Source organism: Grammomys surdaster, unplaced genomic scaffold (assembly GCF_004785775.1).
Source record: "Grammomys surdaster isolate TR1022 unplaced genomic scaffold, NIH_TR_1.0 125833, whole genome shotgun sequence".
NCBI lineage: Eukaryota > Metazoa > Chordata > Mammalia > Rodentia > Muridae > Grammomys > Grammomys surdaster.
In genome coordinates, this window is record NW_021620661.1 from 3,070,829 (window position 1) to 3,084,433 (window position 13,605).

The 13,605-nt window shown below is 41.4% G+C and overlaps 1 protein-coding gene across 1 annotated transcript in view; it reads right to left on the minus strand.

Annotated features, from left to right (window-relative positions):
* The window catches only part of Mrpl44 (mitochondrial ribosomal protein L44), a 4,752-nt gene extending 1,026 nt beyond the window's left edge, over window positions 1-3,726 (minus strand). The window contains exons 1-3 of the mRNA XM_028789446.1: window positions 3,431-3,726; window positions 2,084-2,552; window positions 1,040-1,218 (exon numbers count right to left, since the gene is read on the minus strand). Of these exons, the coding sequence (XP_028645279.1) occupies window positions 1,040-1,218; window positions 2,084-2,552; window positions 3,431-3,609 (827 nt within the window). The 5' untranslated portion in view covers window positions 3,610-3,726. The remainder of the gene's footprint in view (window positions 1-1,039; window positions 1,219-2,083; window positions 2,553-3,430) is intronic.
* Between the last annotated feature and the right edge of the window lie 9,879 nt (window positions 3,727-13,605).

Here is a 13,605-nt window from a genome sequence, read left to right on the forward strand (position 1 = left end):
TTTATATATATATATATATATATATATATATATATATATATATGTGTGTGTGTGTGTGTGTGTGTATATATATACATATATATTTATATATATTTTACAAACACATATATATACACACACATAGATATACATACACACACATATATATATACACACACATACACACATATATATATACACACACATACACACGCACACACGCACACACACACACATATCTGAAAAGCATTCTACCACTGAGCTACACCTCTACCCACTTTAATCTTAAAACCCTAAATCAATTTCAGACAGATTTGTTTCTAACAAAACTAAAAGATTCTAATGTGCTGATACTTTGATAGACAGCAAAGCTCCTTTCTTCCACTCTGAGGGTCTGGTGAAGCTACTGCCAAGAACAGATCAAGACAGAAATAAAACTTTTATATAGAAAATACAAGATGAGCTTATATCCCATGAAATTCTATAGCAAACTGCTGCCAAAAAGTGACTGAGCAGGAGCTGGAGGGGAGGCTCAGTGCTGAGGAGCACTGGCTGCTCTTGCAGAGGACCCGAGGCTGGTTCCCAGGACAAGCCCCGCAGCTAACAAGCATGTGTCCCACCTTCAGTTCCAGACCTGACACCTTCGTGGCCTCCACATGCATGTGGTGCAGACATACACACAGGCCAACACACATAACATCTTCAAACGTTACTATTAGCAAAACACAGATAACTTATCTATTAGTAGCAGAAAGGGAAAAATAAAAAACCCACCACCACCATCAATAACAGAAAGCAGACAATGACCCTATTGCCCCTGACCTACCACGATCTCACTGTGCAGTTCTGGGTGGCCTCTCTATAGAGACAGTCTGGCCTCAAGTTCAGAGATCTGCTGGCCTCCACCTCCTGAATGCTAGCCTAGGATTAAAGACATGTACCCCCATGCCTAGCTCAGAGATACAATTTTAATGCTGTTAGAAGTAACACTTAAAAACTGGAAGTCTATGTTTAAGGCTTCCAAGCAAAATTAAAAAGTGAAGAATGAATTTTTACTAACCAGTATAAACCAACAAAATATACAGACAAAGCAGTTGTGCTTCCAGACTGCCTGGTGAGTCTAGACTCAGGAGCCGAAATGTTTCTCTTCTTCAGCTCCTCTACCAGTAGTCCCATGGGATTTATGATGGTCCACATCTCAAAGAGCTCTTTCCCTGTCATTTGCGTAATTAAAAAGTCCTGTGCATAAAATGAACAGTTATACATTTAAATTAGAACAAAGAATATTATGGCCAGAACTCAAAATCCCTTTTTATCATAAAAACTGGTAAGAGAATGAATGGCAGATGTACACATTAAACATGTACAGCCTGAAAATCTGAAATGCTCGAAAACTTGAAACTTTTTGTACTAAAGCATTGCTTGCAAAAGTGGAGACTATAGCGTATGTTCAGTTGCTGGCTTTGGAATTCCAGTTTAAGCTTCTCCCTCATGGACTCACACATGCAAGGCCAGCACACACTCTACCAGAGTTATACCAGAATGTCCCCATAGGCTGTCGTTTGTATTTTTTTAAAAAAACATAGAATTTAAAATGTTTCAATTTCAAACCTCGAGATAATTATGTCAAGAAATATAACCTATGAAAATTATTCAGAAGACAAACTCTTGCCTTAGAATTCAAGAGTCAAATTATTGAAATTCAAGTAGAAGAAAGCACATGTCTGTCTACTTACTAAGGACACACTCACGAGGACACGCCTTCCCTCCACGGTGGACTACATCCCCTTTTAAACCCTGAGCTAAAATAAACATTTTCTCCTTAAAAATAAACCAAAACAAAACAAAAAGCTTAAAAAGCTGAAAATAACTTAAATCTCCAGAACTCACAACCCAGCATTTATTATTTGCTTTCAGGATATTGGCAAAAGAGAACTGAAACAACAACCACAGATTACTATAAAAATGGTTTGAGCCTTTGTAAGTTTTGGGGTTAGGAATAGTCAGTTCTACCAAGGTCTAGCAAAGGAATGAATAAGAAAAAGAAATCTCCCCTCTGTCCACATCGAGCATGTCTGAAAAAGTGCAATTAACCATTACCCACCCTGATGAAGAGTGCAGCCCTTTCAGGACCACTACTCTGCAGCAGGGCTCCAATCACTGCAAAGAAAGTCCGACGTAATACAGGCAGGGGGACAGGAAATTCCGCACTGAGGGTCAACTGCTCCACAGCCAAGTTACTGGCCACGTGACAGACGACAGCCTCACCAGTAAGAAAGTTGACTAGACTCTTAATGCCTTCAGTGGGCAGGTCTGGGAACTCATCTTCAAGAAACTGTGTGAGGCACTGATGTGAAAAAGACAGCCCTTGCTCAGACAGTTCCTGATTGTCCTTAAGATTCAGAAGAGCAGCTTCTTTCCCTATGCCAAGGTTCTGACGTTTCGCCTCTTCGCTTTTAATGTAGCAACTATTGATAAATGCAGTTTTGAGAACGTCCAGCGAAAAGGTTTCTTGTAAGCGAGGTCCAAAGGCTTGTATCTCCGCATGGTAATCCCAGTTTGGCTTTTCTGAGCTGAGGAGGCAGAGACAGTGAGAGATGGTAAGTAGGATGGCATGGTACCATGTACGATGTGTTCTAACTTTATGACATAAAGGAACACAGTAAAGTTTGTTTCTTTTATTGTCAGGTTCTTAAAATACCCACCTGTCTATTGGACAAGGGAATGTTAAATGAAGATGTGATTCTGAATTTTGCTTATTAAGCCACAATACTTTCTAATAGAAGGTGTGTTCTCACTGGTATTAGTGTAAAGAGGATCAATACTCTCCTGCAGGGCAATATTAAAGTAGTAATCAAAATTTCAGCTCAGGAATAACTAGCTAAGTAGAGACAGCTCCCGCTTCTTTGGTGTACTAACAATGGAAGTCAGGGTAACTGTAAGAATGAAGTCGATCTTCATGTACTTTTGTTCACAAAGACGAAGTATACAGAAAGTGCATGATACAGGATCATATATAAGCATGATGCACTTTATAAAAACGTGGTTGTTTTTTTTTTTAATTTGCCCTCCCACCCCAAGCAACAGACTAATTAATCAAAAACCTAAACTTTTACCCTCTTACTTCGGGCAGTGGACACGAAATTCAGTTCCACACAGAACGACATTTTTCTGCCCTGGTATGCAAAGCTGTGGAATGAACGACCTTATTCCTCTTAAACGTACTCTGACAAAATTGGGCCATTTCCAATCCCAAGCAGTTACCCTTTGGCCGACCTCATTTGTTTATTTTCGGCTAGTGAGATTCTGCCGGGGACAGCCCGGCCTCTGTCGCCCAGTTCCTCTGCCCCAGGCCGCTTGCGGACACGTCCCCACTGCAGTTGCAGGCAGGCAGCTGCAGCCCAGCGTCCTCACTGCCACCTTAGCCATTCGACCCTCCCGAGACGCCTACCGTCGCACGGGCGGCGGCGGGCAGCGTAGCAGGCGCCGTCGCTCCAGCTCCTTCTGGAAGCGGTAGGCGGCACGGAATCCCTTCAGCACTCTCCGAACCGGAGGAGCCAGCGTGGGGAGGGCTGGAGCCAAGAGGCGGCGAGGGCCCTGCTGCAGCAGCCGGAACACAGCAGAAGCCATGGCAAAAAACAAGGCAATGGGAGGCGGAAGGAAGACAGCCGGAGCGGTGTAGCCAGGACGCAGGTCCCAGGAAACTGGTGTAGCAGCAGAGAAAGGCCCCGAGCACTAAAGGACACCCAAGAGGGCCAGCACAATGCGCATGCGCAAGCGCTTCCCCCTCCCCCCCTTCTGTAAATGTGAGTGCAGAAATTACTGGGAAACATGGGAAACAGTTGCTTGACCCTGTCAGTCTCTCGTGTTTATTTCTCATTAAAGCAAAACAAAAACTAGTTTCGTTTTAATACAAAGGCAACAATGCCCCTGCAGTCACCCAGTGTAGACTCCAGGGTCTTCAATTGTGCCTGCTTTCACAAATAGCTTGTTCTGGTTACTAAATTATTTTTTAATTTATTTCCAAGGTAGATGTCACCTTTCCTCTCTCTGGTTATTGTAATTGGTTTCCAAACGAGACTAGTATCTCTCTTCCTGTCCAGGACATGCATTTTCATCTGCTTTGAAATAAAGACCAAGATATTGGACTTTATTATTACTGCCTAGTTAGATCTTCAATGCTAGGACTGTGCAGCCCAGTTTGAGCTTCTTCAAGATGGAGAATCTGAATGGATTATTTAAACCTATAAAAGGTCTTCCAATAGATAACCAGTTGAAGAAAATTCTCTAAAAGAGATGAAAAATGGTATTAAAAGCATTGAAAATTCGTGGACCATCCAATAAGTGGGTTCAAGTCAACCACAGGGAATTTTCATTTCTGCAATATTTCATTTATTGGTAGAAATAATCTGAAGCTGGTTGATGTAACTGATGAACCAGCCTGCCTACATCATAGACTTGAAAGCCGTCTTACAGTAAAGACAAACTACTTTTGAGCCTGTGTATGATTAAATCTCTGCTTCTCAAGGATGGGGGTATGCCCCACCAGTCACCTTAACTACAAATGGTTCTGTACCACCTATTCCAGGGAATAGTAACCATATCTTTGTTTCAAAAGGTTATTGTGACCACCTGTTGTTATGACTGCTTTGCTATGACCACCTTGCAACCGTATCTTTGTTTCAGGAGGTTATTGCAACCAATTTGTTTTGCTCATGTTCTGCTTCTGTAACTCTGCCTATTTGCCTCCCTCCCCCCGCCCCCAATTTGGAAACTCCTGGACTACAAAAAAAAAAAAAATCCCTTATCTTCCCTAGATCTCATACTGATCTCTTGAACCCCACCTTTATTGAGAGACAGCCATTGTACACAAATTTTAAAGGCTTGCTTTAATTAGTTGCTTTCTTAAATTAATTTGGCCATAATGGTTTGAGTTGGGGAGTCTTTCGCCTCACATCTGTGGGATTAACAGAAATCTCGAGCCTAATAAATTTAATGAAGGAGTTCCACACACAACAAGAGTTCCCCTTCAGAGCCCAGATCAGGAACAAACCACACCCAAACACCTGTTTTCACAGAGACATCCTTTATTAAGTGGAGAAGAAAAGTTAAAGTCGCTGCTTTCTGACTCAGGCAGAAAAACAGTAGCAAATGTTGTAGTTTACTTTTTAAACAGAGAGGGCTGTGTTAGGATGGATAATACATTTTAATTGGGCATTTTAATTAGATGAGCCAACGGGAGCTTATGATTGCTGGGCTTGAATAATTAGGTAGCTGGACCCTGGTAGTCAGCCTCAGGAGGAGAAAGTGACCAAATTAAAAAAAACAAAAACAAAAAAAAAAAAACAGACCTTCGTGGCTAGCTTTAGGAATGTAGTCTAATGGTTTTTAGCAAGGCAGAGGGGATGGAGAGGAAGGGCAAGGCCTGCCGGAGCCGGGCTGGCAACAGTCCTTTCAGTTTAAGTGTTGTCTCTATGTGCAGAGGCTCTCAGCGATAACTATAAAAATAACCTGTAATGTCTCAAGCAGTTTCTCCCACTAATGCCCCACATGAAACTCAGAATTAACATCTGTATTCAGCTTGCTGTCGTTCCACTGGTGTAATCACTTAACACTAGTAAAGGCTTATTTGGTGTGGTGGCTATTCTTGGTGGTCAACTTGACTACATATGGATTTAACTAAAGCACAGATGATTGGACACTTCTGTGAGGGATTTTTTTCGTACTTAAATTATTTGAAATGAGAAATTTCACTTCTAATCCAGAGTTTTGAAGTGGGAAGATCCACCTTTAATCTGTGCCACACCTTCTGCTGGCAGCCTATACAAAGGACACGGAGGAAGAAACCCACTTTCTCTGTCTGATTGCTCTTGCTCTTGCTGGCAAGTCAACCTTTTCACTGGTGTTAGAGCCCACTTCTTTGGGATTTCAGCATATACTAAAGCCAAGCTGAGACATCCAGCCTTGTGGATTGAACACCTTTGGATTCTTGGGCCTTCTGTTCATAGGCAGCTATTATTGAATTAGTTGAACCACAGCCTATGTACCATTCTAATAAATGCCCCTTCTCTATTATAGAGAGATCCACTCTAAGTTGTTGTAAGTTTTTGTTTTGTTTTGTTTTGTTTTGTTTTGTTTTGTTTTTTGAGATTTCATTTTATGAACAGACACAATAATTGCTTTTGAACTCACGGTAAGGCCGTAACTCAACTAACTCAACATGGAGGAGTGTATAATGGCACACTGCTTGTTCATGTCATGCCTAAGACATAAGAAAGAGTTCATTGAAGAGAAAAGGGCTGAGGACCTAGAATTTCCTTCAAAGGCCCATCCCTAAAGACTGTCAATCTCCTACTAGGCCTCAACAAATAAAGGTTCCACTATTGTTTAGTAGTACAATCGACTACTGACCAAACTTTTATCACATAAGCTTTGGAGGGATACTACAAATCTCAACATAGAAAACTTGAGTTTTAAAAATTGCATTTCAATGAACATAGTAAGAAGACAAATACTCGGATCCATAATCCAGTCCCCAAAACTTGAAGGGAGAAAAAAGTCATCTTTCTCTTAAAAACTTCATTAAGAAAATAATCTACTGTTCTTCCTAAGTTTTAAAAGATTTATTTACTTTTGTACTTTATGTGTTCGGGTGTTTTGTGTGTATGCACATTTGCACACCAGAAGAGGGCATTGGTTCCCATGGGAATACAGTCATAGATGGTTGTGAGTCATCATGTGGATGGCTGGGAATTGAACTCAGGATCTCTGAAATAGCAGCAGCCAGTGCTCTTAAATACGGAACCATCCCAATTTGATCAAAGCTTTACCAGTTGTCAACACTGATTTCCAGTTGGTCAGCATCAGGTGAACAGTGGGCAGAGTCATGTTGAGAAAGAAGAGGGAGTGAGGTAATGAGAATTCGCTTTAGCCATTGGAGTATACTTTACCCTTTAATGTTGTTATATTGGGGACCTTGCTTACTCAGTCCTTCAGTGATGGTGTGGGCAGTTGGTACACAGTGCACAAAAAGGCAAAAAAATAACAAAAGAGGTGATGTCTGTAGTTGGCTTGCCTGCAAACTAGCAATCTCAACCATTCGAAGTCAGTAAATCCCTTGTATTAGCTAAGGAATCAGATCCAAAATGTCCTTTAAACTCCCTCATGAAGAAAACTGCAAATAGATATAATTGCCATAAAATAAAGACTAGACTTAAAACTGCTTAAAAACAAGAGTAACTAAGTCTTGACAAGGAATTAAGTCTATTCTCCTTAAGTTATGTTTGTAAAATCTAGTTTTAGGAAAGTTAACTCTAGATATAGAAGCCACAGTGGAAAACTAGTAAAGCTCATTAGTGGTTCACGATGATCTGGAATTCCATTTCTAAGGGATCTGATGCCCTCTTCTGGTCACTGCAGGCACAACTGCAGTATCCAATACACATAAAATGATAAAATAAATAAATCTTTAAAAACCTATAAATGTTTGTATAAATCTGATGTAAGCATTGTAATATATAATTATACTGCAAAAGTCTTGATGTGGTCATAGTTACAAAGACCTTCTGCATGAAATAGCTGTGTTGAGGAAACCCCTATAGAAGTGGGGTGACCAGCGCCAGCCAATACCGTGAGTAAAACCTCAGGAGCAGATACTCTTCTCTTACATCCTAGATTTTTAGAGGCTATGTTTTACGTTATATATTTTAGAGTAATTTGTTACTTGGGGTCAAACCAATTGGATGAAATGGCAATATAACAAATACTCAACATGGAATGTATCAGCCGGCTACACCGTATGCTGAGTGACAGCTGCGGTAACATGTCAGGGTCCAGCTGAGTTCTCAGCTTCCTCCCACTCAGGGTGTTCAGACGTGGCTGCACACAGACTGGAAGGATGAAGGGGAATCCTGAACAGGCAGGGTCTGCTGGATCACTGTCCAGCTAGGAGTGAGTGCTTGAGTGCTGGGGACAGGGGACACAAGGGGACAGGGGACAGGACTGGGGGTGGGGCTTCTCTGAGGATCTTAGTGTTAGCGCTGTTTTAGCCTTCTCCAATGGTCTTCAGTGAAACAGCTCTCTTAGACAATCTTAGCTTTCGTGCATATCTTTATTTGGGGTGGGCCTGTACACATACACCTTATTGGGTGAACCAGGGCTATATATGAACCTTGGAGAGTGGAAAGGGGTTCTTCTCAGGTGAAGTTTCTTTGGCTAGAGTTTAAAGTATTGGGGACTATCTCTTTCGTATTCCAAGAATCCCTGCTGGGCAGGTTCTTATGGTGCTTCGGGGGAGGAAGTTGAACTTGTAAGTCTACCAGGGTCTATTTTGGCCTTGCCCAGGTAGAGGGTATGGGAGATGAAGCTCCTAAACCAAACAAGGTCAAAGAAGGGGAAGCCATGCCGGTAAAGGGAGTCCTCCATTTTGCACTGAGCGCAGAGGAGCTATGTGGTCCTGGTAGACTTCAACCTTAATTAGCATGGTGTCCCCACAATTCCATATTTCAGAAATATATTGAAAGGTAGGTTCTAGATGGGTACAGATTTGCTAAATGTGGAAGAAATGAGAAAATAAATGTTCTGTAGCTTGTACAAAGTCAAAAGGCAAGAATTACTAAGACTTGGTAGAGCTGAAAGGAGGGTTACCTGGAGTGAACTGATAGTGGACATTGAACAGTTGAGAGGGCAAGCAAATTTATTATGTTCATAGAAGCAAATCACAAAGCATAATTTCCCACTAGCCCAGTATGATTTGGACTGTATGTACCTTCCCACCAGGAATATGCACAACTTTAGGGAAACATAGGTGTTGTGTAGGGGAATTTCCTTGGTGTAGAGAAACATAACGGCACAAGGTAAAGTTTCTTGAGTGGGAAATAAAGACAATAAAGAGCAAGTGGCTCTCTTTGAAATAGTGAGTGGTCCCCTGGAAGCCAAGGACTTACGAGATCTGTCTGTCCAGGTGTGTTATCAGGCTTTAGTCTTTCCCCAGAGATAGGCATTTAGTGAAGGGCCATAGGTAATTATTTATTTCATTGGAGGTTCATACTTTAGGCAGACAAGGAAGTCTCAGAGAAATTTCTCCCACCATATATTGCGGCACTGTCTTGCTGTCTTGGTAGGGTGGAGTGTAATTTGAGATGACAGTCCTTGGATTATTAGTAAATCTCCATCCATCTACTGAAATTAGTGCTGCCTTTCAAGCCCCTATAGTTGCAGATCCCATTTCCTATTATTAGAAACGTTCAAGAAACAAACTCTAAAAATAGAGAAATAGGGGATGTTGGGTATAGTGTCCTCACCTTCTCAATACTTCTTTAAACAGAGCAGGATTTGCACCTGAGTAAGAGGATCGACCATGGTTGTAACAGAAATACCAACAATAAACCAAACCAGGTGGCTGGGGAGACAAACGTGGAGCTGGAAGATCATGTTGGCTACAATCTCAAAGCTCCCAACTCCATTTGTGCTGTTTTCCATTGTCGGTAAATAAACATATTGATGTGGTTTGAGCTTTAGGCAGAGAACATTTTATGAACAGGCAAAATGGGCAGACGAAATCAGTCTCCTTTCCTCTCTGGGACAGACCATGATATTAGGTCTTTGGGCAAGGCTAAGACGAGTTAGCCCAGGGACAAGATGACATTGAGATTCTGTTTTCAGTTTGTGCCACAGATTTAACATGCTTCGAACAGATAAAAGTTCATGGTATATATAAAAATTCAGGGGGCTGGAGAGATGGCTCAGTGGTTAAGAGCACTGACTGTTCTTTCAGAGGTCCTGAGTTCAATTCCCAGGAACCACATGGTGGCTCACAACCATCTGTAATGGGATCTGATGCCCTCTTCTGGTGTGTCTGAAGAGAGAGTACTCATATACATAAAATAAATAAATCTTTAACAAAACAAATTCAGGGAGATGCTGATAATGCTAAACAGTTCCTCTTAAATACCCAGATTATAGCCACTAAAATTATAAACAACCCCAATGCTTTATGCAAAGGAGCTTTCCTTTAGATGCTCATCATTTATATGAATTGCATTGTTTATACACACTTTAATATTTAATGTGTTGTAATGAAAATATATGCTGTCATAGTTCAGTGGCTTTAATATATAGTCCTCATATGCTATTGGTAATTCATTAATATCACAGTGTTGGTTTCGTTGGTTCTCTCCTCGCCTCTCCCGTGTGTGTGTGTGTGTGTGTGTGTGTGTGTGTGCTTTGTTTTGTTGTTGTTGTTTCTTGAGACAGGGTCTTACACTGTCACTCAAGTTGGCCTCAAAATCATGGCTTTCCTTCTGCCTCAGCTTCCCAGTGCTGGTAGTACTGGGTTAGCTACCACGCCTGTACTATCAAAGTAATTGTATCAATTGGGGTTAATCATGAAAAAAGACTCATATCAGATGGCTTCATGGAAGAAGTTAATAAAAGGAACTTTTGGTTGGGGTTCAAAAGATGTTAGAAGAACCAAAAGGTCTGTAGGAGATTACCAGAAAGCTAGAGATTAACTACAGCAGGGTTGGAAAGAGATGGGAGAGATGCCATCACAGCACTCTGGGAAGCCCGGCATCCTAGCAAAGACTGCCTGCCAAGAGCTAGGACAAAAGAGGGAGCTATATCCAGTGGGAAGGAAAGACTGCTCCATGAGCAGAGAAAGCAGGTGAAATATTCTGGTTTTCCCTTCTTCCCCATCTTCTAGTCTTCTACAGCTGCTTGCCACTGTACAAACATATCAGGCAGCAAAGTCACAAGAGTCTAGGAAGACTGTTTGCAGAACTAAGCCTTCTACGGCACAGACTGAGCAGGGAAAGGGTGGAGAGCAAACTGGAGAATGACCCTCAGGGAATTATACTCAAGAAGCAAAGATGTGAAGGTGAAAGCCAAGACCAAAGGAGCATGCTGACCTACTAAGCTAACACACCTTTAATTCATCCAAATGTAAAATGTAGAAACCTTTTAAAGCTAACAATCTCTGATAATTACACCCATTTCTACCTACCATTATAATAAAACTATCAAGACATCCCCTCAAGGAATTTAGTGTAAGACGTAAAAATTTAAACTTAGAAAAAGTGATGATAAAATGGGTAACTCATGGTGAGGTCGAAGGTCAGGAACCTGGATTAACCATCGCGGCTTTTGTTACATAATCTCTGCTTCCTACATCTGCAGTACAAACTAATACAGTTTTCACTGTAGAAATGCAATTCCTTGAAAAGTGATCTTGCTTGCCAAAGATGTCTCTGTGACACTTAACAGCAGATCTGATTCTAAAGATTGGGTTCGTTTTGTCTCTGGGATAAAGCAACAGCCAGGAGCTCATGGCTGGCCGTCAGTGATAGAACATTATTAACAGGCAATGCTAATTCAACAAGGCAACTCAGAAATCAATTCCTCTTGTGTATCCAGAGTTTGTCAGTTTCAAGAGACTGTCATTGTCTACTGCCACCACTTGAACCCATTTTCTTCAGGTCTTGCCTCTACATTTCCAGAGGCTCCCAACCAACTTTTTTGACTAATCTCCATTATTTGCCACAGCCAATCATTCCAACCTCCTTAAACTAAATATCTTCTTCCATGGGCTCCAAACTAACACACACTTTGCCTAGTTTTCTCCTGATTCATTGGGCATGCTCCTCTGTTCTCTTTCTGGGACCCCTACCTCTTGATCACCTCTAAATGATATTGTATACAACTGTCTTCTTCAGTAACACCAATGGTTCTCAGCCTTCCTAATGTTACAATCCTTTCATATACTTTCTTACATTGTGGCGAACCCCAACCAAAAAATGATTTCTTTGCTACTTCACAACTGTAATTTTGTTACTGTTATTAATTATAATCTAAATGTCTCATATGTAGGATATCTGATATGTGACCCCTGTGAAAGGGTTGTTTGACCCTCAAAGGGATCATGACCCACAGGTTGAGAACCACTAACTTACACATATATAAAATATATTTTTTTCTGGACTTAATTATAGTCTCATATCCATAGGAACAAGATGTATACTTCACATTTCATGTGGGTTTGAACACTGATTTTATGTAATATGGTATAAAGGGGTGCTAAAATTAAAACTTAATTTGTTTATATAAATTGCTTTCAAGGAATAGTTAAAATGCTTTAAGTGCACATAAAGAGTATATCTGAGCAAATGAAAAATAATAAATTGGAAAGCTTTAAACCCAACATAGTTTGAGTCTAAACAAAGAATCAAAAATGCCAAAGAATCATAAAAAATTGTAAGTCATAGCTCTTAAGTGGCCTTGTTTGATCTGTCCCACTGGGAAGATTCTAGTTGTATAATTACGGTCTTGCTGGCTGCTTCTGATTGGTTGAGCTTACGTTTTGTTTTCCTGTACTATAGGCATGAGTCATGTACTACAAGAAATGGGACAAATTAAGGTTCATGTTTACAAATCAAGAAGGGTTAAGGTCTTTGAAGAGGGTTACCTGGCTTCATGTCCTCCAAGAGTCTTCAGGCCCAAGTAAACATTGGTCTTGTGTAGCCCCAGCAGGGTTCAGACTCACTATGTAGCTAAGGATGGTTTTGAACCCTCCTTTCCTCTACAACTGGAATTGCAAGTGTGTGTGCCATCATAGCCATTTTGTGAGGTCCTGGGCCTCATACACATTCACTACTCGAGAACTCTGCTACCTAAACTCCACTCACACAGCAGACTTAAAGACTGCCTTTCTTGTTTATTTTAAGCCATCTCACTGCCCTCAGAACAGGAATAAACTTGGTTCCTCTTGCTTGCTGCCAACCACTGAGCAACTCTGGCCCTGCCAGCGTCTGCAAGACACACTCCATCTGTATGCCTTGACCCTCTGAGGTGGCATCTGTGGGTCAGGAAATAGTGTCACTCTTCCATACCGTGTGAACAGCCTGTATCCGTCCACTTCTCGCCTTCGCCTGGAGATCCAAACGACATCGTCATTCATTTTCCTGTTGTGAACTGAAGCCCACACCAGTTTCTCCCTCATCTTTCCATCTTGGAAGGTGGTAACGTTAGCCAGTCTTCTAGTTATGAGGCTCTCATTTTTAATCTTTCTTTCAGAGTCCATGTCTGTCCTAATTTGTTATCTACTGCTGTGATACATAGCATGAGCAAAACAACTTGGAGAAGAAAGGATTTATCTTTCACTTCCACATCACAGTCTCTCACTGAGGGAAATCATCAAAGCAGGAGCTGAAGGAAGAAACCCAGAGGCACAAAGTGAAGCCGAGGCCATGTACTGCTTACTGGATTATCCCACCTGGCTCACCCGCCTATATTTCTTGTACCACACAGGACTATGGCCAAGGGGTGGCACCATCCACAGTGGGTTGGGCCCTCCTCATCAATCATTATTCACACACACACACAGACACAGACACACACACACACACACACACACACACCCCAAAACAAGGGTTGTCTACAGACCAGTCTGATAGAGGCAATTTCTCGATTGATATTCCCTCTTCTCAGATGACTCTGACTTGCATCAGGTTGACAACATGTTAGCCATCACAGGGTCTAAGAGATCTCACTGGCTTCACCTTCTGGATACATCTATCATCTGACGTCCATCTTTGGAATACCATTATCTTCAAGTTAACCTATTTCATTAAC